Source organism: Podarcis cretensis, assembly GCF_951804945.1.
Source record: "Podarcis cretensis genome assembly, chromosome: 10".
NCBI lineage: Eukaryota > Metazoa > Chordata > Lepidosauria > Squamata > Lacertidae > Podarcis > Podarcis cretensis.
The window spans coordinates 69,888,661-69,916,415 of NC_137179.1; the positions used below are offsets into that span (position 1 = coordinate 69,888,661).

General features: G+C 44.8%; 1 protein-coding gene across 1 annotated transcript; it reads left to right on the forward strand.

Annotated features, from left to right (window-relative positions):
- The first annotated feature begins 472 nt into the window (after positions 1-472).
- Positions 473-27,712, forward strand: SLC26A3 (solute carrier family 26 member 3). The gene is made up of 20 exons (XM_079993654.1): positions 473-606; positions 3,183-3,322; positions 3,577-3,687; positions 5,250-5,413; positions 7,406-7,570; positions 8,295-8,447; positions 9,858-9,940; positions 11,906-12,053; positions 12,216-12,329; positions 12,421-12,498; positions 14,913-15,008; positions 16,661-16,767; positions 18,977-19,046; positions 19,137-19,229; positions 20,121-20,216; positions 22,799-23,032; positions 24,033-24,087; positions 25,255-25,403; positions 26,410-26,472; positions 27,114-27,712. The coding sequence occupies exons 1-20, from the start codon at positions 476-478 to the stop codon at positions 27,135-27,137; spliced, it is 2,274 nt and encodes a 757-aa protein (XP_079849780.1). The 5' UTR covers positions 473-475; the 3' UTR covers positions 27,138-27,712.
- Positions 27,713-27,755: the final 43 nt, after the last annotated feature.

A 27,755-nucleotide genomic window follows, 5' to 3' on the forward strand; every position in this document is an offset into this window, starting at 1 on the left:
GACTCCAAACTCACCCACAAACCAAGTTTCAGGTTCCAAAATTTGCTGAAGTGTAAAAACAATGAAAGCCAATAGTGTTCCCTTTTCTCATGATTATTACAGGAAACATTAAAGACACACACACACACACACACACCCTGGCCATTTCAAATTCCAAACTTTTGGCTCCTTTATAAGCAGCCTGCTTCCTTTTTTGTTTGAGCTTCTTTTTTAGGGGCACGGGGATGCCCCAGAGATCCACCACTTTGCAGTGTGAAGAGGAAGGAGGAAGCAGGCCATTGAGAAAAATATAACGCCTCAATACTGTTCCGTTTGATCTTCAAAAGTGGTAATGCTTAATTTAGAGTTCACTCATCTGTGGGCTTCGTAATACTAAGCTATTTTAAAAGCACACTCTGTTATTTGATTTCAGGGCTTTACGGGATTAACGCTAAAGAAGACTCCAAAAGCTCGTAGGGGAGTGTTTTCTGGAGACATGGTGGAACCTGTGGGCAACCAGTATGTTGTGGCTCGGCCACTGTACTCAGACCTGGCATTTGATGAGGAGCATCAGAAAGTGCCCAGATACCATAAAAACTTTGTGGACCATCTCAGATTATGCTTTAGGTAAGAGACGTTCTTTTGTAAACATGGATAATAATAATAATAGTGCCATGGGGTAATTCTTCAGGATTTTCTATCCTCTTGGTAAGATTTTCAGCTGGTTTCCGAAAAGATTTTCAATTATTTGTTCCCCACTGGGTCCTGCATGTAGCATGTTAAAGGAGAAAACAAGAAAGAACATTATGGCATGTTAAAGGAGAAAACATGAAAGAACCACCAGCTTGTAGGACTCGTCTTAATTCTCTGAGTATTTCAATGCACAAGGGACACGGGTGGCGCTGTGGGTTAAACCACAGAGCCTAGGACTTGCCGATCAGAAGGTCGGCGGTTCGAATCCCCGTGATGGGGTGAGCTCCCATTGCTCGGTCCCTGCTCCTGCCAACCTAGCAGCTCAAAAGCACGTCAAAGTGCAAGTAGATAAATAGGTACTGCTCCGGTGGGAAGGTAAGCGGCATTTCCGTGTGCTGCTCTGGTTCGCCAGAAGCGTCTTAGTCATGCTGGCCACATGACCCGGAAGCTGTACACCGGTTCCCTCAGCCAATAAAGCGAGATGAGCGCTGCAACCCCAGAGTCAGTCAAAACTGGACCTAATGGTCAGGGGTCCCTTTACCTTTACCTAGTTCAATGCACACAACCAAACTGCTACTCAAATCAATCCCGTTCGCATAATGCTCTGTGACCCATCCAAACAAGGAGGCAAGACCAATCCTGAACAGTATGGGAGACAATACAGTGGTACCTCTGGTTAAGAACTTAATTCGTTCTAGAGATCCATTCTTAACCTGAAACTGTTCTTAACCTAAGGTACCACTTTAGCTAATGGGGCCTCCTGCTGCCGCTGCACGATTTCTGTTCTCATCCTGAAGCAAAGTTCTTAACCTGAGGTAATATTTCTGGGTTAGCGGAGTCTGTAACCTGAAGCATATGTAACTTGAAGCATCTATAACCTGAGGTACAGTGGTGCCCCGCAAGACGAATGCCTCGCAAGACGAAAAACTCGCTAGACGAAAGAGTTTTCCGTCTTTTGAGGTGCTTCGCAAGACGAATTTCCCTATGGGCTTGCTTCACAAGACGAAACGTCTTGCAAGTTCTTGCGAGTTTTTTTCCTCCCCCCCCCCTTTTTCTAAGCTGCTAAGCCGCCAATAGCCGCTAAGCCGCTAATAGCTGCTAAGCCACTAAGCCGCTAATAGCACTAATCCGCTAAGTCGCTAATAGCCGTGCTTCGCAAAACGAAAAAACCGCAAGACGAAGAGACTCGCGGAACAAATTAATTTCGTCTTGCAAGGCACCACTGTACCACTATATAATATTATCCCTACATTTCAGGGCTGGCCCAGGACCCTTTGCCACCTGAGATGAAAGACAAGAGATTTCCACTACATTTCCTTGTTCAGAAGCTGGCTGGGCTGGTGCCTGAATCTTTGGCTGTGTACAACATTGCCAGTTACTACTCTGGCTGCACTGCCGGTGCATGTAAACACGGTGTTGCCCAGAGCTAACCTGTAGTTTCTTAAATGCTGCCATGCTGCTTGGTACTTTTTCTCTCAAACCAGCATTGGTCTGAAAGGAAACCTCAAGCCACATTCATTTCACAGCTAAGCAGAGGTGTGTACGTTTGATTTAGCCATTGCCCATGGGCAGATGGCAACGCAGAAGGAGCTGACAGAAAACCAAGATCAAAAAACCAAGATCAAGCGAGCTATCGGCCCCTTCTGCGCTATCAGAAGTTTCTGCCCTCCCTGAGCACTCCTTATAGTAAACCACTCTGGAAATATTTGAACCCGAGAACAACATAGGAAGGTTTTAAGAGATCAACAAACAAGCAGGCCCCAGACCTACAAATGCACTACAAATGCACTGGTATCGTGTTAAGAATGTGTTGCTGAATAATACCACAATAAAAACACCAGTCTATGGAGCCATAACAGTGCAATTCTAACCATAGTATGTAAGACTTCCTGAGTTCAATGAGGCTTACTCCCTCCCAGGTAAGTGGGTTTGGACTTGCAGACCCTCCAAGTGTCCCTGTTTTCCAGGGACAGTCCCGGATTTACAGAAGCTATCCCGGTTTCTGATTTGATCCTGAAATGTCCCGCTTTTCCTTAGGACTTTTGTATTTTCATCAGAGAAACGTTTGAGGGTAGGAAGTTATGTGACCCCGGAGCCAAGGGGATAAGTAACTATACAACCTTTTGAAGACATCTGAAGGCAGCCCTGGATAGTTAATGTTTAATGTGTTATCATGTTTTTAAATATGTTGGAAGCCACCCAGAGTGGCTGGGGAAACCCAGTGAGATGGGCAGGGTATAAATAATAAATGTTGTTGTTGATGTTGTTGTTGTTGAATTAGACGTTTCTATTTTCATCAGAGAAATGATGAAGGGCATAATTTACTGTCTTCAAACAAAGTTTGGGTATTTGCAGGTTCTTTGCCTCTGCTTAGAGTTTCCTGATGAAAAAGGTATCATCATCTTAGTAGCAAACATTTTTTCTGTTAAAAACATTTTCATCCTTTTATTAGACCCAGCTGGGGACATCAGTAGTTTAACTTTTGCATGATTCAATCATTCTCTTTTCAGCTGCACTCCACAAAAAGCAAAGAAAGTAGCTTTTAATTTGTTTCCTGTCATCTCCTGGCTACCTGCCTACCGCTTCAAAGACTGGATTCTCAGCGACATTGTTTCGGGAATTAGCACGGGGCTCGTAGCTGTTCTACAAGGTAAATATTTTCAATTCTTTCATAAATAGCACATCATTTCTTTTCATATTAGAGGTGCCTCTATATCATTGGTTGGGAATCCATGGCTCTTCAGATGTTCAGCTCGACTACATCTCCCATCATCCCTGACCACTGACCATGCTGGTGAGGGGTTATGGGAGTTGGAGTTCTGGAAGGTAGCCAACTGCTCACCTCTCCCCTACATGCAATCATATTCTCCAAGGTGATGCACTTTTTCTTCTCTCTAATTTTAGGTCTAGCATTTGCTTTGCTGGTAAATATTCCTCCAGGCTACGGACTCTATGCAGCCTTTTTCCCAGTGATTATATATTTTTTCTTCGGCTCTTCCAGACATATATCGGTTGGTAAGTTGAACTGCATCCCAAGGGACCTTGGCACAGTGCCACCTTCTCCAAGATTTTAATTCACCTTACCTAGACTTCTTCCAATACAACATACTGTAGCTACGCATCACTTCTAAGAACGGCTGCTCCAGTACATTGTGTGATAAGGGAGCCAATAGTGCTACTGGCACAATACCATAAAACAAGATGCTATACCACCATGGTGATATTTTGATAGAATCACATGCAGATATGTCAGCATAAATATTTAGGAGCAGGGTGATCGCAGAAAGAAACATGGAACAGGTAAAGAATAGGATTGTAATTCAGAGTTATGTGCATGGAGCCAATAATGTTCCATCTACAGTGGTGCCTCGCAAGACGAAATTAATTTGTTCCATGAGTTGCTTCGTCTTGCGATTTTTTCGTCTTGCGGAGCACGGATTCCCCGGGTATTAACGGCTTTAAGAAAAAGGAAGCAAACCCGCAAGATGTTTTCGTCTTGCGAAGCAAGCCCATAGGGAAATTCATCTTGCAAAGCAACTCAAGAAATGAAAAACCCTTTCGTCTTGCGCGTTTTTCGTCTAGCGAGGCATTCGTCTTGCGGGGCACCACTGTACTTTCATGATGGGAAATATTCCATGTCTACAATGCATTTCCTACCACTTAAGGGGAGAGCTCCTTTTTCTCATAGAGCATGCGCACCAGAAAGGCTCTCTCATGTACCTTAGATCACTCAGTCAGAGGTGATTTGACCAAAGGCCTACTCACACAGAGGCCTACGTAAGTCAGTCCCATTGATGTGATCTGTCTGCACATCAGTGGGACACAGACACACACAGAGAGAGAGGGAGGGAGAGAGAGGCATTTGTTTCCAGCCACAATTAAAATGCAGTGGATTTTTATCAGCAACCTTGTTATAGAATCATAGAAGTGGAGGGGGCCTTGTGAGTCATCTAGTCCAACTTCCCACTTAATGAAAGAAATCTCAAAGCAGAAAATTATTTAAAATGGCTGTCCAGCCTCTGCTGGAAGACCTCCAGTGGAGGAGAGCCCACCATTCCTCTAGGTCAGTGTTTCCCAAACTTGGGCTGCCATCTGTTTTTGGACTACAGTCCCCATCATCCCTGACCACTGGTCCTGCTAGCTAGGGATGATGGGAGTTGTAGTCCAAAAACAGCTGGAGACCCAAGTTTGGGAAACACTGCTCTAGGTCAAGGGTGGGGAAACTTTGCCCTCCAGATGTTGCTGGACTACAACTCACATCATCTCTGACTATTAGCCACGTTGGCTGGGCTTGATGGGAGTTGGAGTCAACAGCACCTTGGTGACCCAACAGCTCCCCATCTCTGTTTGAGGTAATTGGCTTCTTTGTTGAACTATCAAGAGGTTACCCAGAAAACAAAATTCAGGATGAAGAACATAGTGTGATCTGAATGGCTGAAGAACTCTTTAATGAACAGAGGGGGGTTCTAATCCTATTTACTCTGTGCTCACACACTTAAGAGTGCATGGTGCAAGTTTCTCTTATTGATAGGATCTTTTAAGCTTAACCTCTTACAATGCTAACAATGTCCACACAGGTCCTTTTCCTGTCCTAAGCTTGATGGTAGGAGGCGCCGTTATACGAATAGTCCCAGATCCAGTGAGTAACAGCACACTAGCAAACAGTACATTGATGGATGAGATAAATCAGAAGAGAGTCGTGGTGGCCGCATCGGTGACTATGCTTGCAGGCATCTTTCAGGTAAGTCTTTCCAAGCAATATCTGCAACTCTTGTCTTCATCTGTTTATCCATCCCTGATGCTCCAATCCATCAAAGCATTGGATCATGCCACAAAATCACTCCACAGTGTTCTGCGAGAAGAAAGTAGGCACACTGTTGAAAAGGGCCAGCGACACAGGTCACTCTAATGCCCAGATGCTCCCTTTGCACCTGACATGAGTCAGTTCATGGGCCGTTGTTCCAATGGATGGAAAGCCCTATATAGTTACGGACCATAATACTTTAAGGACCACCTCTCCCCATATGAACCAGCCTGAACTCTGAGGTCTTCTTCAGAAGTTCTTCTTCACATGCCTCACCCAAGGGAGGTGTGGATGGTGACCATATGAGAACAGGTCTTTTCTTTTCTTTTTTAAATAATTTTTATTAACTGGCCAATCACATCAAATTAAATCACATCATATAAATTCCAAATTACAAAGCCAAATTTTTAAATTTTGTTGGGGGAACCCATACTTCAAGATCCAAAGGGGGATTCAAATCATCTTCTTACTACTGCGTTAATGTCCAAATCAGTCCCAATCAGTCCAAACAAAGTTCATAATTCTATCCAGTCTTATCTTGGTGTTGCCACATCATATCTTGTTCATATAATTTCTCTTTTTCCTTTACGATCTCTTCTGTTAGTCTCCTTAAGCCGATAGCAAGTATAATATTCCTGTGTGGATTTCCCGTTCCTCCACTAAGTCCAGATGGTTTCCATATATCTCCTTCGTAGATAACATCACTCTTTCCATCGTAAATTTTGGCATTTGTCGCTCTTGTCCCACCGAGAAGTTGATTCACGATATGTAAACAACTCTATTTCTCTCTTTCTCCTCCTCCCAGACCCAAGAGCTCCAACAATGCCTCACAAAATGGCGACGGCATTTTTACTGACTGTGTCACTCCAAAACTCTTAGCTTTCCAGCTTCATCTTGAAACATTGCTTTGGATCGAAAGTTTATCTCCACACAGCCTTAAATCCACAGCTTAAGTCCTTAATTTCTGACTCATTAGGGGAGGGGATTCTTGTTAAATCACATAGAAAAGGGAAAGGCAGGTTTTTTCCCCATCCCCCCTCAGTCATTTATCATATCATATCTTGATGTATCTTCTCGTATTTTATTGTTGTCTTGTTATCAGAGATCTCTTCTGTCAGCATCCTTTACTCCCCTTTTTCCTTGATGTATGTGCAATTAATCTCGTCCAAATTGTTTCTTTTAAAGATCATTGCAACCAGCGGCGCGAATCAGGGACGGCGTCAAGGAGTGCCGAAAATCCCACAGGAGGGCTTTGTGCCTAGTGCCCCCACCCCCACAAATTCGGGGGTGGTATAGGGCACAGCAGGCAAGGGCCGTCCCCACCACAATCCTGGTGGGGTTAAGGAGGCTAATTACCCCCATCATAGCCTCCAAATTACCTCGTGTGGGTCGGAGAGATGTTATTGTCAGCCATCTTCCGATGCGCCACCTAGTGGACCATAAGAGAAGAGGTCTTTTCAATGGTGGCCTCTCCATTTGCGGAATGATATTCCCAAGTAGACCCGCCTGGCACCATCCTTGTCCGTCTTTAGGCACCAGGTTAAGATTTTTTGTTTTGTTTACCTGGGTCTTTGGTTAATTAGGTTGCCTCCAAAGGTAGTGCTTATCTTTTAGTGGGCAGAAGGACAGGACTTGTTCTTAGGAATATTTTACTGGGTGAGCATTTTATGTCTTTTGTATTGCTTTGACACTTTTTCTGGTTTTAAGTTCCCAGCATGCAGTTGGACAACAGATCAGGGAGGGAGCATTTCAGTGTGACTGTGAAGCCAGCACAGGGTGTTCTCATGGGGGTGGCAGCACCTAGCCCCACATGAGGGAGTGTGATGATGTAAGGAGACCACTATAGGTAAAAATAATAAAAATCCCATAATGTTTCTTTTCTGTTCTGCTCTCATAAAAGCAGTGTTTGTTTCTTTATGTCTCTTCCAGCTGCTGTTGGGTGTGTTGAGAGTCGGCTTCATTGTTATCTATTTATCCCAATCCTTAATAAGCGGATTCACAACAGCTGCAGCCATCCATGTTGTCGTGTCCCAACTGAAATTCATCTTTCAGCTGACGGTTCCTGGATATAATATACCTTTGGGAATTATATGGGTGAGTGTTTCTGACCCACACCTGATTATCCCTTGGGAGTGCCACCACTTTCTCTAGCTATTGTGAGGTATTTGAGAAGTAATCACAAGAAAGGCTTTTAAATACCCTGGTGACTTTTTGCAGTTAAAAAACTTGTCTCCAGCCCTTGCAAGCTCCTTTTTGCTCAGCCTGTGGGTTAAACCACAGAGCCTAGGATTTGGTGATCAGAAGGTCAGCGGTTTGAATCCCCGCGACAGGATGAGCTCCCGTTGCTTAGCCCCTGCTCCTGCCAACCTAGCAGTTTGAAAGCACACCATGTGCAAGTAGATAAATAGGAACAGCTCTGGTGGGAAGGTAAACGGCGTTTCCGTGCGCTGCTCTGGTTCGCCAGAAGCAGCTTAGTCATGCTGGCCACATGACCCGGAAGCTGTATGCTGGCTCCCTCGGCCAATAAAGCGAGATGAGCGCCGCAACCCCCGAGTCGGTCACGACTGGACCTAACGGTCAGGGTCCCCAGCCCAACGTTTGCAATATGAATTTATATATTATATACAGTTTCCTCCAAGCAGCTCAGTGCAGTATTCTTTATTCCTCCTTCCACCGCCTATAAGTGATGGACTCTGAGGCATCCAGTATCATTACTACCTTAGTAGTGCTTGAAACAAGTCATACAATTGCTAAAGTAAATTACCATAACCCTTTCCTGCATCATGGTTGTTGTTGTTTTTTTTTCTGTGTGCAACAGACGCTGAAAGGTATATTCGAGCAGATTACAAAAACGAACATTGCAGACCTTGTCACTTCGCTGATTATCTTGGTCATTGTGTTTTTCGTGAAAGAATTGAATGAACGTTACAAAACCAAGCTCCCAGCTCCTATCCCCATTGAACTCATTGTGGTAACTGTTTCTCTCTCTCTGTTTTTGTTGTTTTTTAAAAAGGAGGGGGAGCCAAGAGTTATTTGTTTGTTTGTTTGTTTACACCAGGGGTCAGCCAACTTTTTCAGCCAGGGGCCGGTCCACTATCCCTCAGACTTTGTGAGGGGCCGGACTATATTTTTTTTCCGGGGGGGGGGGGGAGGAGGAGAAACAAGAACGAATTCCTATGCTCCACAAATAACCCAAAGATGCATTTTAAATAAAAGGACACATTCTACTCATGTAAAAACACGTTGATTCCCGGACCGTCCGTGGGCCAGATTTAGAAGGCAATTGGTCCAGATCCGGCCCCTGGGCCTTAGTTTGCCTACCCATGGTTTACACGGCTGGTTTTACATACTGATGCAAATCGTTATACTTCTGTTCAGCTCGAGGTACATAATATTGTTATACAAAAAGAAGGAAAGAAAAAAAGAGCCACCTATAATCCTCTTTGGTTGGTGTTTTCCTAGTGTATCAGGTTGTCTTTTATGAGGAAATACAGCTCATTTAAAATTGCATCACACTATAGTTAACAAGATGGGACATGGGTGGCGCTGTGGTCTAAACCACAGAGCCTAGGGCTTGCCGATCGGCAGGTCGGCAGTTCTAATCCCCATGACGGGGTGAGCATCCCATTGTTCGGTCCCAGCTCCTGCCCACCTAGCAGTTCGAAAGCACGTCAAGTGCAAGTAGATAAATTGGTACCACTCTGGCGGGAAGGTAAACGGTGTTTCCGTGCACTGCTCTGGTTTCGCCAGAAGCTGCTTAGTCATGTTGGCCACATGACCCTGAAGCTGTCTGCGGACAAACGCTGGCTCCCTCGGCCAGTAAAGCGAGATGAGCGCCGCAACCCCAGAGTCTTCTGCGACTGGACCTAATGGTCAGGGGTACCTTTACCTTTATAGTTAACAAGGTAGGTTTAGCAAACAAGATAGGTTTAGCCCTGTGCAAGGACTTCTGTTTGTGCGACAAAGCTTATCCCACTCTCCCCTCCAAACAACCCAAAATTGCCACAGGGGGCTTGGGATGCACAAAGCAGATGGAACATTTGTCATGGTGCGACACTGAATTCTGCCCTGTGTTACAATATTTTTGACAAGGTCATCGCAAAAACTGTTATTATTGTGATGGACTACAACAAGGTGCCAGCCCCCCTCGCCATTTCAATATACCTGGGCTTGTTTGGCCATTTTAATGAACTCTTTATTTCTGGAGCCTCAGGTGTAATCAGCTAATATAAATGTAAGTAGCTAAGATAAATATGACAATATGGAGGCAAGTATTATGGCAAAGGTTTAGTAAATGGAAGATATGTCCACTTGCTTGCTGAGAATCTTATGCTGAAATCTTATGCTGAAATCTTATGCTGGCTACTTTGCTTCTTTCCAGACTGTCATCGCAACTGGGTTATCCTATGGTTTTGATTTCAAAGGGAAATTCCAGGTAGACACTGTTGGAAAGCTTGAAAAGGGGTAAGTATTCTTGAATGGGAATGGCATAGCTGTCAACTTTCCCCTTTTTTTAAGGGAAATTCCCTTATTCTGAATAGGATTCCTCGCAAGAAAAGAGAAAGGTTGATAACTATGGAATGGTAGTGTCACAAATTTAAGATAAAAAGCTTTTCATTCCAAGCATAGTTGTGGGGAACTTATTTACCACACCTTGACCCAAATATAGAAGGATGGTCAAAGGACAGTTAAATGCTTTGTAAATGGGTCCTGAGCTATGAGCTGTAAGCCGATCATCCATGAGTTTGATGGGAGGTATTAAGATGACCAGTCACCTTCGGAACAAAAAATTTCACCGTCTCCAATGGTATTCTTCAGAAGGAAGTCTCTGGAGGCTTTCTAGTCTTGGGGTTTATTTTCAAAGAAACAGACTGAGGTTATCTGGAGGCACAACTTAAGCAGTTTAGTAAACAGCCAAAGCCTATTTGCTCCCACACAGGATCTCCAGAGGGTGACAGCCAGCCCCGCCCCCCCAAATGCATTACAGTGGTACCTTGGTTCGCAAACTTAATCCGTTCCGGAAGTCTGTTCCAAAACCAAAGCGTTCCAAAACCAAGGCTTGCTTTCCCATAGAAAGTAATGCAAAACGGATTAATCCATTCCAGGCTTTTAAAAACAACCCCTAAAACAGCCATTTAACATGAATTTTACTGTCTAACGAGACCATTGATCCATAAAACGAAAGCAATAAACAATGTACTGCAGTCATACAATCAATCAATCAATCAATCAATCAGTAGCGGAAATGGGTTTCACACAGTCACAAAAATGAAACAAAAAAGCCACAAAAACAAAAACGCAAAAGAAATAGCAAAAACAGACAGACCTCAGTGTAACACTCAAAACGGAAGCGTGACACTCAAATCAGAAGCCTAACACTCAAAATGGAAGTGTGGCACTCAAAACGGAGCACGTTCGGTTTCCGAAAAAAGTTCGCAAACTGGAACACTCACTTCCGGGTTTGCAGTGTTTGGGTTCCAAGTTGATTGAGTACCAAGGCATTTGAGAACCAAGGTACCACTGCATACTGTTATCTCACAGGGCCCGACGCTCTGCTTTCCTCTTCTGTCTTGCTCCCTGGGTCCATCTTGTTTTCTGACCCAAACTACTGTTTCTATTGTTTCTTTTCGCACGGAGTCTGAAGTATATCCTTCTTAGCGGGGGGTGGAAGGAAAGAGACAAAGGGAAGTGTCGTTTCAGGACCTTCCAGTTATTTCTTGAAAAGGCAATATCAAAAGCCAGCCTTGAGGAGGAGGAGAGGGGAGAGCCATTATTATCATAGCGTAGAACGTATCTGCTGCTGTTGTTTCCAATCCTGCTGGTGCTGGTTCATGGTGGGGGTGGCTGTGGAAGCTCAGGCTCATTGACATGCATTAAAAAGGTAAAGGGACCCCTGACCATTAGGTCCAGTCGTGACCGACTCTGGGGTTGCGGCGCTCATCTCGCTTTATTGGCCGAGGGAGCCGGCGTACATCTTCCGGGTCATGTGGCCAGCATGACTAAACCGCTTCTGGCGAACCAGAGCAGCTCACGGAAACGCCGTTTACCTTCCTGCCAGAGCGGTACCTATTTATCTACTTGCACTTTGATGTGTTTCGAACTGCTAGGTTGGCAGGAGCTGGGACCAAGCAACGGGAGCTCACCCTGTCACGGGGATTCGAACCGCTGACCTTCTGATCAGCAAGTCCTAGGCTCTGTGGTTTAACCCACAGTGCCACCCACGTCCCAGATTGACCTGCATTAAGAGACAGCAAAAATGGAGTCAATTCACTCTGTCCTGTCCATATTAAAGTCAGTCACACTTGCAAACACTATAGATTGTGCTGTGTGTGATACACACACATGGAGGCAGCATATCACATCTTTCTTAACATGCTACAAAGGCTATTTATGCCCTGCTTTTTTAAACCCCCTGACCTTTGCTTTCAGGTTTCAGGCTCCTTTTTCACCAGATGTAGGTATCTTTGAAAGCTGTGTGGGTGACGGTTTTGCTATTGCGATCGTTGGCTTTGCCGTGGCCTTTTCCGTGGCGAAGGTATATTCCATAAAGCATGATTACCCCATCGATGCTAACCAGGTAAGTGATCGCTACAGATGCCAGTTCTACATTTAAAGAAACTGGGATATTGAGAGGAATGTGAATACTTTTGAAGAAAATAAATAAATTGCCAGAGAAAGAAAGCTTACGAAATGCCTTGTCTGGTCATAATATATACATATCCTTTTGGTGTTTTTGAAGGAATTAATCGCCTTTGGAATAGGCAATGTCTTTGGCGGTGCATTCAAAGGTTTTGCTGCAAGCACTTCGCTGTCCAGGTCGGGTGTGCAGGAAAGCACGGGAGGCAAAACACAAGTAGGTATTGGATAAGACGAGATCCTGAACTAACTGAATTCATGAAAGGAGTATTTAGGATGCAGACTGACAATGGGCTTTTCTCGTGCAGATTGCTGGACTCCTCTCAGCTGTCATTGTCTTGATTGTCATCTTGGCCATAGGTCATCTTCTGGAACCATTGCAGAAGGTAAGGACTTCTATGTGCATAACAGCCGTTCAACCAACAATGCCATTCTTTCCAATGGGACGGAACAAAAACTGTAGCATCGCCAGTGGAACCTAACGCCATGCTTGCCCGATATTCCCCAGATCTACATAAAGTAATTTTCTGGGCAAGGAATTACCTGGCAGCAGGAAAGCAAGGCTCCAAAATGGTCCACATTTTTTCACTTCCTGAGCTAGAGAATAAAAACAACGCCCCACTTCCCAATAACAATGGTAATAGTAAAAATAACTGGCAATTTGCCATGTCTCGATGCCACAAATCTGCCACCTGGGGCAGCGGCAGCTTTGCTCTGCCTAACAGTACAGTGGTACCTCAGGTTAAGTACTTAATTCATTCCAGAGGTCCATTCTTAACCTGAAACTGTTCTTAACCTGAAGCACCACTTTAGCTAATGGGGTCTCCTGCTGCTACCGCGCCACCAGAGCACGATTTCTGTTCTTATCCTGAAGCAAAGTTCTTAACCTGAAGCACTATTTCTGGGTTAGCAGAGTCTGTAACCTGAAGCGTATGTAACCTGAAGCATATATAACCCGAGGTACCACTGTATAGGTGTTTCTGTTGGGGTCTATATGGTTTACTTGATATCTACACCATACATTTAAATCAAATTTATATCGCTTTAGTGGTCATGGTTCCCTCCCCAAACCCCGTCGGGAATCTTAGAGACTGTAGTTTACTCCTTGCAGAGCTACAAATCCCAGCACCCCAAACAAACTGAAGTTCCCAGAATTCTTTGGGGGAATGAACTTTAAATCTCTGGTGCGGATGGAACACCTAGTCTCATCACAAGGTTTTAGAGAGAATCAAGGCCCTTCTATAGAATAATTAAGTGTGTAAGAAGGCCTCTCATCTCCAATTAAAAAAAAAAAAAGTATTGTTGGGTTATTCTGACCTTGCTCAATATTTTAGGACTTTCCTCATCGTGGATTGAGGAAAACAGTGCGGGCAAGTTGGGAAAGAAAGGTATATTTGGTGCCGCTATTTTTTCCCCTCATGGTGAATATTTCATGTTGCAGTATATGCATTACACACCATAGCTGTCAACCGTCCCTTATTTGGCGGGAAACTCCCTTATCCCAGTGCCATTTCCCGCTGCTGTTCCTTATTGATGATGTCCCTTAAATTTCCCGGGTTTCATGCTCGCCCGGCTTGGGAGGGAAGCAGCGGCTCAGGGGCCTCTGCCGCGAGAGAGAGCATGAACTGCCGCGTCTCTGTCTCTCCCTTTTCCCCCTCAGGGGCGCGTTGTGAGGAGACGGGTGGCGGTGGGTGGGCAGGCAGCCCCTCTCTTGTGAGATTTCCGCCGTGCTGCCAGGGGAAGCCGGAGGCGGCAGCGGCTTAGGAGGCAGCCTGAGGGAGGAGGAAGAGGAGGGGATGGGGAGGGATGCAGAAGGGCGGCACTTCTGCGGCCGCTGCGGCGCCGCAACCGCCTCATGCCGGGCTCGGGGGCAGTGTGGGCGAGAGTCTCTCTCCCTCTCCCCCCTCTCTCGGGCAGAGAAGGACCGATGGAACTCCTCACACCAGGACGACAGCAGCCCCGATGTGCTGCTTAGCATCCCCTCCAACCAGTGCAGAATCTTAATGTAGTGATTTCCCCCTCTGCATCCCTTTCATAACTCTATTTTTATAAATCATTTGTCCATCCATAGTTCAAATTTTTACTACAAGATTTCTGTCAATCCTACCAATGTATGTAACTCTTTACAATAGCTTTTCAACTAAATTATAAACTTTCCCCATTCTTTATTAAAGAGGTCCTCTTCCTGGTTTCTAATTTTGCCTGTAAGCTTTGCCATCTCGACGTCGTTCATCAGTTTTGTCTGCCACTCTTCTTTGGTCAGAGTTGTAGATCCTTAGGATCATCTAGTCCAACCCCCTGCAAAACAAAGTCAGTTGCAGCAAAAGCAGCTTGGCTCCATCAGTGCCGGATTTCTGTATAAGCTAAGCAAAATCCCTTATTTTGGCTGCTGATCCCTTATTTTTGAGGCTGCTGGTCCCTTATTTTCAAATCTGTAAGTTGACAGCTATGTTATACACAGCGAAGTTTCCTTTCATAGTGGTGAAAGGAAGCAAGGAGGAAACAGGGGAGAGAAGCAGCAACACCCTGGGAGTCACAGCATTTGAGTACACACAGCACTATTCCCCCCCCCACCTGACCTTAAACATGGGTCTCAGCTATACAGCTGCAAATATAAGGTTTTAAGTGTGTTTTAAGTGCATTACACAAATGTGTCACTAGGATGGCGATGGTGAGCTTATGGCAAATTCCAAATATTTTTCGAAAAAGCTTTCTTTTTTCCCTAAAGCAATTTCACAGCATTTTTAAAAATATGTGTCTAGGTTCCACCATGAAGTGTGTTTTGTTTTTTCATTGACAGTCAGTCCTCGCAGCTTTGGCTCTGGGGAATTTAAAGGGAATGCTGATGCAGTTCAAGGAGATCAAGATTTTGTGGGGCAAGGACAGATACGACTGCGTAAGTATCCATAACAACAGAAACCTCGCTGTGAAAGACTCTTGAAATCCCTCCTTTAAAACTGATTGTGAAAGGTGGTCATTCAGAAAATTCAGTGGTGCCTCGCAAGACGAAATTAATCCATTCCGTGAGGCTCTTCGTATAGCGGTTTTTTCGACTTGCGAAGCAAGCCCATTGACAGCTTAGCGGATTAGCGCTATTAGCGGTTTAGCGGCTTTTAGCGATCAGCTGATAAGCGGCTTAGCGGCTTAGGGAAAGGGGGGGAAGGGGGGGACCCGCAGGACATTTCGTCTTGCGAAGCAAGCCCATAGGGAAATTCGTTTTGCGAAGCGCCTCCAAAACGGAAAACCCTTTCGTCTAGCGGGTTTTCCGTCTTGCGAGGCGTTCGTCTTGCGGGGCACCACTGTTGTTGCCTTTTGAGTTTCGCCAGACAGAACAAGGAATTCTGACATGGGGGGAGGGGCATAAATGTTGTGAGGATCCTATGCCCTTTTAAAATGTGGGTTTTTGGGGTGGGGTTATTGGGTTGTTGTTTTTATTTTGATTATGTATTTTGTGGTTTTATCTTTTGATTTTATTCTGTGAAATGCTCTTGAGACCTCTGGGTATAGGGCGGTGTAATAATAATAATAATAATAATAATAATAATAATAATTTGCACTCATTGGCCCCCTTGTAGCGAGCTTTGTTTTATATTTGTTAGGATAAATGCTTCACAAATCCATAGCATCCACTTAACGCAACTGCACTTAGTTAATAGAATTGGAATGCATTCATGATCTGCACCATATTTTTCGCTCCATAAGACGCACCTAGTTTTTAGAGGAGGAAAGGGGGAAAGCTGTGTTTTTTTGAGGATCATCTCAGAGTTGTGCAGCTTCTTTTGCAAAGGGGAAAAGCCCCTTTTTTTGAGGATCAGCTCAAAGTTGTTGAGCTTACTTTGCAAAGGGAAAAAATCCTGTTTTTATGGGGTTCAACTCACAGTTCTGCAGATTCTGCAGAACATTCAACAATGGAGGCCTGGGTAAGGGGGCGGAGCCAGAAAGGGAGCCAGCGATCAACCACACATTCGCTCCATAAGACGCACAGACATTTCCCCTTATTTTTTAAGAGGAGAAAAGTGTGTCTTATAGAGCGAAAAATATGGCATTTCACGGTCAGAGCAATAGTTTTCAAAAGGCCTATCTATAAGAAGGCCAAGCTCAGCATGCATACAAAACCTTCGCTATCACAGAGGCAGCTCAACAATCCATACGCTCCAAAACCCAAGAGAAGCATTTCGGTCGCATCAACGCCATATGTCGGAAGTGTATTTAATGCAGACCTAAAGCACATGGCTTCCTCCAGAGAATCATGGGAGCTGCTGTTTCTTTAGGATGCTGTCACGCGGTGAGGGGTAAGCAACAGTTCCCAGAATGCCTTTGGGGGAAACCATGTGTTTTAAGGTGGCGCGGGTGGCGCTGTGGTTTAAACCACTGTGCCGCTTGGATTTGCCAATCGGAAGGTCGGCGGTTCGAATCCCCACGACAGGGTGAGCGCCCGTTGCTCGGTCCCAGCTCCTGCCAACCTAGCAGTTCGAAAGCACGTCAAAGTGCAAGTAGATAAATGTGTCCATGATACCTGATTGTTCAATATCTATCTATGTTTCTCAGCTTATCTGGATCGTGACCTTCCTTGCTGGCATCTTACTGGGTCTGGATCTCGGGTTGGCAGCTGGAGTGGGATTCGAACTCCTCACTGTTATATTCCGTGCACAATTGTGAGTCCATCTTCCCAACTTGTCAGATTCATGTAATAATTATTGATTTAAAAATAATAATTAAAAATGCAATCCGTACAGTTAAATGGTAAAAAAATAAATAAATTAACGGCCAGAAGACGGAGGCATAGCGTGGGGGGTGCCATGGCCCCAGGCGCAATTTTGTGCGCCCCCACAGCAGGCTCCTTCATCGGAGCCTGGCTCCGCGGCAGAAGGAACTGCACCTTAGCTGCAGAGCTTGTGCCTGACACGGCTGCCTCCCCATTTTTTTTTATACAAGTTGGTACCCTTGCGTCACAGCAAACATTTTTATAGAGTAAAATGCTGCAGGATGTATTGAGTGTCTACCAAACTCCCATAATGCTGCAATCCTATGTACATTTACGTGAGAATATAAGCCCCATTGGACTTTCTAAGCGTTAGGCTTGGTCAAACATAAACACGTACAGTGGTGCCCCGCAAGACGAATGCCTCGCAAGAGGAAAAACCCGCTAGACGAAAGGGTTTTCCGTTTTTCGAGGCACTTCGCAAGACGAATTTCTCTATGGGCTTGCTTTGCAAGACGAAAACGTCTTGCGAGTCTTGCAATTTTTTTCGCTTTCCCCCCGTTTTCTAAGCCGCTAAGCCTCTAATAGCTGCTTAGCCGCTTTGCCGCTAATAACCGCTAAGCCGCTAATAGCGCTAATCCCATAAGCCGCTAATAGGGTTGCTTCGCAAGACGAAAAAACCGCAAGACGAAGAGACTCGCGGAACGGATTCTTTTCGTCTTGCGAGGCACCACTGTATCACTTTTATACCCATATATCCTAGCTGACTCCCCACCCCAGAAAAATCCAGAAATTTATAATTTGATGAGGCTATGGAGAACTTACTGCTAGAAAGAGAACGACATCCCCTTACAGAATGGAAGCTATCAGGGTTTCATAGGGCAAGGAAATTACTGATCTGGAGCCATTCCCACACTTTGCAGGGGGCGTTCCGGCCCCTGCTTGCCGTCATTGCTGCCGCGTCACGCTCCCCGGTCAGTCTTCCAATCGGAGGGAACCTTGGGGGCGGGGTTTAGCCGCTCAAATGCGGCCGCGGCAGCTCTTTCCCCTCATTGCGCTGCTGGGTTTCAACAGGTCACCCACCCACCCTTCCCTTTAGTTCATCGCTTCGTGCTTGACCTTGCTATGGACCACTGGTTGGTCGCCTTGGTTGCCCAAGGGGCCTGCTAGGAGTTTTTACCCAATTGGCAAATTGGCACCGGCCGCTTGGTTTTTCGCCTACCTCATAGCAAATCGTCACAACTTTCTGGTATTGGCGGTTAGGCATTGGAATATGTTGTTGGTGTGTGGAAGGGCAGGGTGTGGCCATCGCCTATCCCTTCATTTTATGGTATTCCGTTAAAGGAATCCGGAGGTCGTGGATCCTGTCCGATGCCCTGCTGGTGGCTGGGGGCCATGGCACGACCCCCGGTGACATCAGGGGAGAGCTTACAGTTGTACAGTGGTGCTTCGCAAGACGAAAAGAATCCGTTCCGCAAGTCTCTTCGTCTAGCGGTTTTTTCGTCTTGCAAAGCAAGCCCATTGACGGCTTAGCGGATTAGCGCTATTAGCGGTTTAGTGGCTTTTAGCGGCTTAGCGGCTTAGTGGATAAGCGGCTTAGAAAAAGGGGGGGGGGAGGAAAAAAAACCCGCAGGAACTCGCAAGACATTTTCGTCTTGCGAAGCAAGCCCATAGGAAATTTGTTTTGCGAAGCACCTCCAAAACGGAAAACTCTTTCGTCTAGCAAGTTTTCCGTCTTGTGAGGCATTCGTCTTGCGGGGCACCACTGTATTTGCATCAACAGGCTCCCCCGACTGGCGGTTAACCCTTTTTAGACTCACCCCTCCCTGAGGGGGTGGAGTCACGCTCTGCTGTTTATCCAATGCCTAAGCCAATACCTCTCACATGCTGTAATCAATAAAGTTGTGGCCTTATCTAGCCCATTAACCTAATATACTGTGTCCTTATGTCTTTCTTATCCCCAAGCCGGGCGGGGGGGGATCCTCGAATCACAAGTTGGTTTAAACTTAACAATACCATTCTATACATGGGGAACCTATGGGCCTACAGTTGTTAGACTACAAGTCCCATCAAAGGCATGAATCTTTATTGAAATGGAAGTCTGATGAATACCCCTTACAGTGTGTTAGTCAACTCATTTGATTTTTCTATTTGTTTTTCAGTCCAAAATGCACAGTTTTGGCTAATGTTGGAAGAAGCGACATCTACAGAAACAGGAAGGATTATAGAGATGTAAGAACCTGATTCTTGGTTGCAGTAGTTGGTGTCTGCCTATTGATTGTGAAACAATGTGCTAAACTAATATGCGTATTTTTGACCTAGATATATGAGCCAGAGGGAGTGAAAATTTTCAGATGCCCATCCCCAATCTTCTTTGCTAATATTGAATTCTTCAAGGACAAATTGATTGCAGCGGTAAGCATATTGTTATAGATTTGAGGAGACCCCCTGAAATTATATAAATTAATAAATGGTAGGATTTTGATTGCAGTGGTACCTTGGTTCTTGAACAGCTTGGCTCCCGAATGCCGCAAACCCAGAAGTAAGTGTTCCAGTTTTCAAATGTCCGACACGGCTTCCACTTGAGTAAAGGAACATCCTGCAGCCAAATGGAAGTCACACCTTGGTTTTTGAATGGTTTGGGGAGTTGAATGGACTCCCGGAACAGATTAATTTTGAGAACCAAGGTACCACTGTATTTGGGATGTGAAGGGAGAAATACAGGCTGCAGAGGAATTCCTGGAATAGTCTATGCAAGACGACCTGGCCATGCTAGGGCCATTAAGAAACAAGACAGGGCCATTGAGGACCATTGGCAATGCAAGAGAACTCTTTTCCCCTTGCTCTGAAACTGGAAATTTGGAAGGTTGCCAGAGTAACTGGGTGAATAAGTCATATTTCTTAAATCTACAATAGTCTCCACTGTGTTTCAATTCTCCAAGAGAACACAAACCCTGGGTGAGTGCCCAGAACCCCTAGGAATCTTGGAGACAGTGGGTGATAATTCCTTAACACAGAAATTATATTTCATGTAATATTGGATATTGGACAGTGAACCAAGGGCTAGATCTACACAGCTATTAAAAAAACGCTATGCAAAAAACGGTTGGAAAGCTCACAACTGAAAATAGCCTTGAGTTGAGATTTCAGCTGTACGGTGCCGTCTGGTGTCACAGTGTTAGAACGCATTTATAACGCTGTATTTTGACTAACGTAGCTGAGTACAAGGTGCATGTAACACTCAGAACTTGCAAGAGCGGTGAATTTAACAAGCTAAACCAAGCCGAATCAAATCAAATGTTTCAGGTTGGGTTTAAGCCACTGAGGGTGCTACGCAAGCGCAACAAAGCCCTGAGGAAAATCAGAAGGATGCTGAAGAAAGGAGAACTTCAAGTCACACCTGTAAGTATCCTAACCCTAACCTCTCACTGAATTTACAAGTGTCTCATCCCAGTTCACAAACCTTGCAGGAGTCTGAAGATCATTTTTTGAAAGTCACTGGGGCTACTAAAGGTAAAGGTAAAGGTACCCCTGCCCATACGGGCCAGTCTTGACAGACTCTGGGGTTGTGCGCCCATCTCACTTAAGAGGCCAGGGGCCAGCGCTGTCTGGAGACACTTCCGGGTCACGTGGCCAGCGTGACATCGCTGCTCTGGCGAGCCAGAGTCGCACACGGAAACGCCGTTTACCTTCCCACTGGTAAGCGGTCCCTATTTATCTACTTGCACCCGGAGGTGCTTTTGAACTGCTAGGTTGGCAGGCGCTGGGACCGAGCAACGGGAGCGCACCCCGCCGCGGGGATTCAAACCGCCGACCTTTCGATCGGCAAGTCCTAGGCGCTGAGGCTTTAACCCACAGCGCCACCTGCGTCCCTTACTGGGGCTACTGGGGGCTCCCAAATATGACATATACTCAACACAAGTAGGCATTAGCAGTACACTCAGGTGTAAGACACATGCCAGGCTGCCATTAAGTGATATGATACGATACGATACGATACGATACGATACGATACGATACGATACGATACGATACGATACAATACAATACAATACAATACAATACAATACAATACGATATCTTTATTGTCATTGTCCCTTGCGGAACAACGAAATTGAAAAACTACATAAAACTACCACAAAACTACATAAAACTACCACAAAACTACATAAAACTACATAAAACATTCAAAAACCCCTAAAAAACTCTAAAACCCCATTTTAAAATACACTATACTACAGAGACCCCTTATACTGCGTTTAGAACCAGAATTGCATTAGCGTAGAAACTGTTTTTCAGGCGGCTAGTCCTGGCCTTTATAACCCTATACCTTCTTCCAGAAGGCAGAAGCTGAAACAGATCATTTCCGGGGTGCGTACTATCATATGCTATCTCTGCCGCTTTCTTATGGCACCTGGCAGCATAGATTTGATCTAAGGTGGGAAGAGTGCACCCAATAATTCTCTCTGCAGTCTTTACAACCCTGGATAGCATTGTTTTTTCCCTGGCCGTGCAGCTCCCAAACCACACGCACAGACCATAAGTTAGTACGCTCTCCACAGTTCAATGGTAGAATGCCATCAACAGGTCCTTTGAGAGATTGTTTTTCCGGAGGATTCTCAGAAAATATAACCTCTGCTGTGCTCTCTTCACCAGGTCTTTGCTGTTCTCTCCCCAGAGATGTTCAGCAATGCCATTTTACCATAAGAGATGGAAAGCGGCAGTTTTTAGAGCATTCCTGAGATCATAAAAAGCTGACAGTTGAAGAAAGTGCCTGTACAAACCTATACAAATTGACATATTTTTGAATTAAAACTAAGATTTCTTTTAAAAAAAACAAACAAACCCTAAGATCTCTTGGATTGGGGTATGCAACATTTTTTCTGTCCAGGATCACGTTCCTTCATGAATAATCTATTTGGGGTTGTTCTAGGTCATGGGTAGGCAAACTAAGGTCCGGGGGCCGGATCCGGTCCAATCGCCTTCTAAATCCGGCCCGCAGATGGTCCGGGAACCAGCGTCTTTTTACATGAGTAGAATGTGTCCTTTTATGCATCTCTGGGTTATTTGTGGGGCATAGGAATTTGTTCATTATTTTTTGTTTTCTTCAAAATATAGTCCAGCCCCCCACAAGGTTTGAGGGACAGTGGACCAGCTGAAAAAGTTTGCTGACCCCTGCTCTAGGTTAACTAATCTGGAACGTAGACCAATCGCCTACTACTCTGAAAAAGTCTGCCAGTTTGTTCTCAGCTGGTGGGAAAATGTACTTTTACTAAGTCATATGACCAGGAAAAAATGTTTTGTTTATACAGTGGTACCTCGGGTTAAGTATTTAATTCGTTCTGGAGGTCCGTTCTTAACCTGAAACTGTTCTTAACCTGAAGCACCACTTTAGCTAATGGGGCCTCCTGCTGCTGTCGTGCTGCCGGAGCCCGATTTCTGTTCATATCCTGAAGCAAAGTTCTTAACCTGAAGCGCTATTTCTGGGTTAGGGGAGTCTGTAACCTGAAGCGTATGTAACCTGAAGCGTATGTAACCCGAGATACCACTGTGTGTGTGTGTGTGTGTGTGTGTATACTCAAATAAAATACTGCCAACTGTTCTGAAACTATGTAGGAAGTTGGTGAGGGACATTTAAAAAAACCAGGGAAAACAAGGAGGAAATGAAGGAACAGGAAGGAAGGAACTCTTAAGTGACTGAAGAATAGACCAGCTTTAGGAGGCATTGGGAGCGGTATAAAATGAAGTTTGGGGCTTAGAGCCTAGGAATCACACAAAAAGAGTACTTGAAGTAGCCCTGTGCTTTCTCTTTCTCACTGACGTTCTTCTAAGATTTACAAACCGTTACTATCTTAAAGAATTTCTCTCTCATTCCTGTTTCCCCCTGCCCAGCAACAGGTTACCTGTAGAACCGGCAGTCAAGTGTACTAAGTTATCTTTTCGTTAATAATTGGAATTCTGATCATTTTCTTCCTCTGATACAGAAAGGCTTGATTTGCACTGTTAATGGCATAAGCGACTCTGACGAAGAGCTGGACAACAACCGCATTGAAGAACTGGACCAGCCCACATATACCAAAGATTTGCCGATTCAGATAGACTGGAACTCAGACCTTCCTCCCAACATCATAGTTCCGAAAATCGACACACACAGCGTCATCCTTGATTTCTCAGCAGTGTCGTTTCTTGACGTTTCTGCTTTGAGAGTCCTTGGACAGGTAATGGTCCTCCGTACATCTTCCAGGCAACAAGTGTAAAGCTAATTATTCATTCATTTTATTACATTTGTGTCTCACACTTATTCTAAGCATCCCAAAGTGCAGTGTACATTGCTTTTTTTCTGTACCCCTTTTTGTAATGCGCACTACAAACCTGTGAGATAAGTTAGACTGATAAATGGCAAACAACTGAATTTAGTCCAAGTAACAATTTCAACCTGAGCTTCCCAAGTCCTAGTCTGACATAATACCACGCTGGAACAAAATACATTTTTTTCTGCATAGCTCATTCAATGGACAAAAACCTGTAACTCTAAAGAGCCACAGAACAGGCATGTTTTAGAAATCTGTCAATTGTTTGCATTCTTCAGGACATGTCAGATCTCACCATGCGGTAAGAGGGGGTGAGAAACCAAGCATATGAAAGTGACGGGCAAAAGTTGACATTACTGTGTCAAACACAAATGTGAAAATCCAACCTAAAATTACTACAGTCGTACCTTGGAAGTCAAATGGAATCCATTCCGGAAGTCCATTGGACTTCCAAAATGTTCGAAAACCAAAACACAACTCCTTATTGGCTGCAGGAGCTTCCTGCAGCCAATCGGAAGCCATGGAAGCCCCATCAGACATGCTTCTTCCGAAAGAACATTCGAAAACTGGAACACTCACTTCTGGGTTTCGATAGTTCAGGAGCCGATTTGTTCGGAAGCCAAAGCGTTTGAGATCCAAGGTACAACTGTATACTGTAGCAATAAGACACAGCATGGATATATTACTTTGGTGTGTTCAAACCACATTGCGCATGTTATTTCATTAATCCTGTATGGAAAGCCAGAACTACCATCCAAATATTGCAGACAGGAATGGGAGAGTGGGGAGGAACTCTGAAGTTTGGAAGTGGTGACTTGCTTACGGTCACCAAGTAAGCTTGTGACAGAAGCAAGCTTTTAACAGTTAATCCTGCCGTAAACCTATCTGTAAATTTCTTATTTAACAGACTTTGAAAGAATTTGTCCGGATTGATGTGGATGTATATATTGTGGGAGCACACGGTAAGTTGACCCCATTCTATTTTTGATTATTTAAAGAACAGCAGTGGCATGCTCAAAGTTTGTTTCTTATCTTAAGTCTGCCCCTAAAATGCTAAAAGTACTTATTTACACATGATTCCCAGAAATACGCATGGTGCTTTTTCTTCAGTTGTACGAGTGATGAACACAGTGTAGCCCTTGCACCCGAATCTTAAATATAGTTACCCAGAAATAGATCTCAGCTGCTTACAGTACAGTTAGAACAATTTCCTCAGAGGCTATCTGAGGACAAGGCTATTTTGGACGCGGGTGGTGCTGTGGTCTAAACCACCGAGCCTAGGGCATGCCGATCAGAAGGTCAGTGACGGGGTGAGCTCCTGTTGCTCGGTCCCAGCTCCTGCTAATCTAGCAGCTTGAAAACACGTCAATGTGGAAGTAGATAAATAGGTACCGCTTTGGCAGGAAGGTAAACAGCGTTTCCGTGCGCTGCTCTGGTTTCACAAGAAGTGGCTTATTCATGCTCGCCACATGACCCAGAAAAACTCTCTGCGGACAAACGTCAGCTCCCTCAGCCAGTAAACCAAGATGAGCGCCGCAACCCCAGAGTCGTTCGTGACTGGACTTAACTGTCTGGCGTCCTTTACCTTTTTAAATCTATATTTTAAGCTTTAGGTCACATAGAGTACTCTTGCTTTGTACCAAATGGCATCAATGTTAAACCAAGGTCCTGTGGAGTTTGGGGTGATGTTGCCTGATGTAGAAAGGCAGAGCACAGCTAACAATGAGCAATTAAAACCGAATCTTCTAGTCGCTCATAGGAGTAAGCCTGATCTTTTGCAATGATGAGAGATACCAGCTGATCTGCTCTGGACTGTTAGTGTAAAGAGATTTCCTTCCTGTGGAGGCTTATCTACCTAGAGCTTCTTAGGCAGATCCCTGCCTATCATCTCTCCGATTGCCAGTTCCAAAATCTACTGCCAGCTTAACTCCTGACAATCAGTGTCAGGTGCTGGGTTTGCCTCTCTGTTTGTTTCAAAGCGAAACATTTCTAAAAGTGAAGAGTTGGGAAGCCTGCTACCAAGTTCCTGAATCTGAAATAAAATATGTTAAATAAATTTGAATGTTGTGCTTGAGATTTTTTACTAACCGTTTTTCCTGGCTTGGAAACCTGTTTTCTTCCCCCTCCAGATGGCGTTCTGGATAAACTGGAAAGATGTGGATTTTTTGATGATGAAATTAAGCCGTCCATGTTTTTCCTCACCGTCCATGATGCAGTTTTATACATATTGCTAAAAAAGGACCTGGAGCTCAGCGCACCAAAGTACAAGCCCAATATGGTAAGAAAAATGCTGCAGTAACTGCTCTTCACTTGGGCAAATGTCTTACCTTTCGTTCATATTAGAAACCATAGCTGTACATTTGCATATAGGTAGGTTTCTAAGACCATCCCTCCATCCAGAGTAACTTGGCCTGGAGACAGATTTGGTTGAAATAAAAGTAATTCCTGTTGTGAGTAGAATCTCAAACTGAATTACTGAGGTCAGTTTGGCAAAACTACAAACAAACTTATACTTTAAGTGCTGTGTTGGCTAGGGCTGATAGGGTGAAAAGCAGGGAGGCCAACAGTAGGTGGCGCCGTAGGCAGAGCCAATACATTCTACATTTTGCCCCCATGTTCCTCCCTGCTGAATTTTACATGGGACAGCACAGAGACAGACGAGTTTGAACCTGAGCCATCTCCTGGACCGGATATAAAGAAGGCAGGAAGGGACTTCCTGAGTGCAGACTAAAGGTGGTGGGCAGTGGCCGACTTGGGCTTTAAAATTTCAGTGATGCCCTCTGCCACACCAAAACTTAGTGCCCCCTCCACCTCCCACCTCCCATTGTTTGTCATTGTTGAGGTGCCCTTTGTGGCACCCTTTTGGCTTGGCAGGTGAACCGGTTGGGCTCCCTTAAACCCGCCTCTGTGGTGTGGCAGCACCCCACTTGCCCTAATGGGACCAGCGCCTACTACTAAGGCTGGGTGATATCTGGTTTTCAACATCGCGAGATATATCACCAGATAAACATTGTGAATATGGCGATATATCGCAAGGTCTGAAATAAGGATGGAGCTATGCAGAGCAAGATGGCTTCCTGGTTTTTCCCACATTGTGATTTTTGCATAGCCCACAAACGCTATGATTCGCGATATATTGCCAGGTCAAAAATCAAGAAACTGATATCACGATATGGACTTCAAACCGGTTTTGGATGATGTATTGATATATCACTCAACCTTACCAGCTACTTAAAAGAAACCCATATCCCTCACTAACTCTTAACACGTCTATTCCGTCACAGGAAAAAGAAGACAAGGATCATTATGTAATCAATACAAATGGACTACGCAGTCGGGAGCTAATGGTAAGGGACACTTTCCTACCCAATTTTTAAAATCATCAGTAAAGATAGAAGCATGGGGGGGGGCCCTATTGCCCTGAAACAGATCTGCTAAAAGAAAGAAATGCAGTCCCTTTTACAGGAAGGTAGAACTGAGGCCTCAATAGGCATGGTCAGTTTAAGTATGCAGTGCAAGTAGATAAATAGGTACCGCTCCAGCGGGAAGGTAAACGGCGTTTCCGTGCGCTGCTCTGGTTTGCCAGATGCGGCTTAGTCATGCTGGCCACATGACCCGGAAGCTGTACGCCGGCTCCCTTGGCCAATAAAGCAAGATGAGCTCTGCAACCCCAGAGTCGGCCACGACTGGACCTAATGGTCAGGGGTCCCTTTACCTTTACCTTCCATTTGACTGGCTCCATCAATATTGCTATACCTTATGGCAGCGACAAATTAAGCAGTAGCTACATATCTAGTCAACAGAAGACAACTGCATAGTGACAGTCAACTCCTAACATAACTTGAAATTTTGGGAGAGTGCTGGGGGAAGGCGTTTTTTACTTTGTTTTTGATATTAATATTTATTCGTCCTCTTCTCCCAAAAGGCGAACTCAAAAGCAACTTACAAAAGCTGAGCCATTTTTAATTTGCTTCTTTCCACCCCACAGGCACCATCAGAAACAAAATTCTAATTGTCATACCCACTGATGAGCAGGAAACCAATTGTTGGGAGTATAAAACCGTTGGAAAACAATCTAGACATTGTCGCTGTTGGGGGAACCAGTTCAATTTTGGAGGAAACCGTTTTATACCTTGGGTGTGTATCTATATGCCAATATTAATTCTGATTTGACTCTTCCCACCCTTGCGCTAATGTAAACAGAACTGTACCACTGAGACACAAGAGAGAAGTACCAGCTGAGAAAGGACACACAGGTACAAAAAGTCTGAAGATAAAAAACCCCAGCTCCTTGATGGCTATGGGGCACAGAAAGTTGAGAGGGGGGAATTGACAACTTAGTCAGTCAGGTGGCTGGAACAGGAAGACAGAAAAATGTGGAGTAGAAAGAATCACCTTATGGTCTGCAAGTGCTACTTTTCTAGGAAAATGAGGTGCCGGAAATCACCATGAACACCTCCCTTGTTCTCTTATACAGTGGACACTTGGGTTGCAAATGTGATCCATGCGGGAAGCACATTCGCAACCCGCAGGAGCGCATCTGTGCATGTGCGTATCGCGATTCAGCACTTCTGCGTATGCGCCGAAACCCGGCTTAAAAACTAGGTGACTTCCTAGTTCACACTGTTAA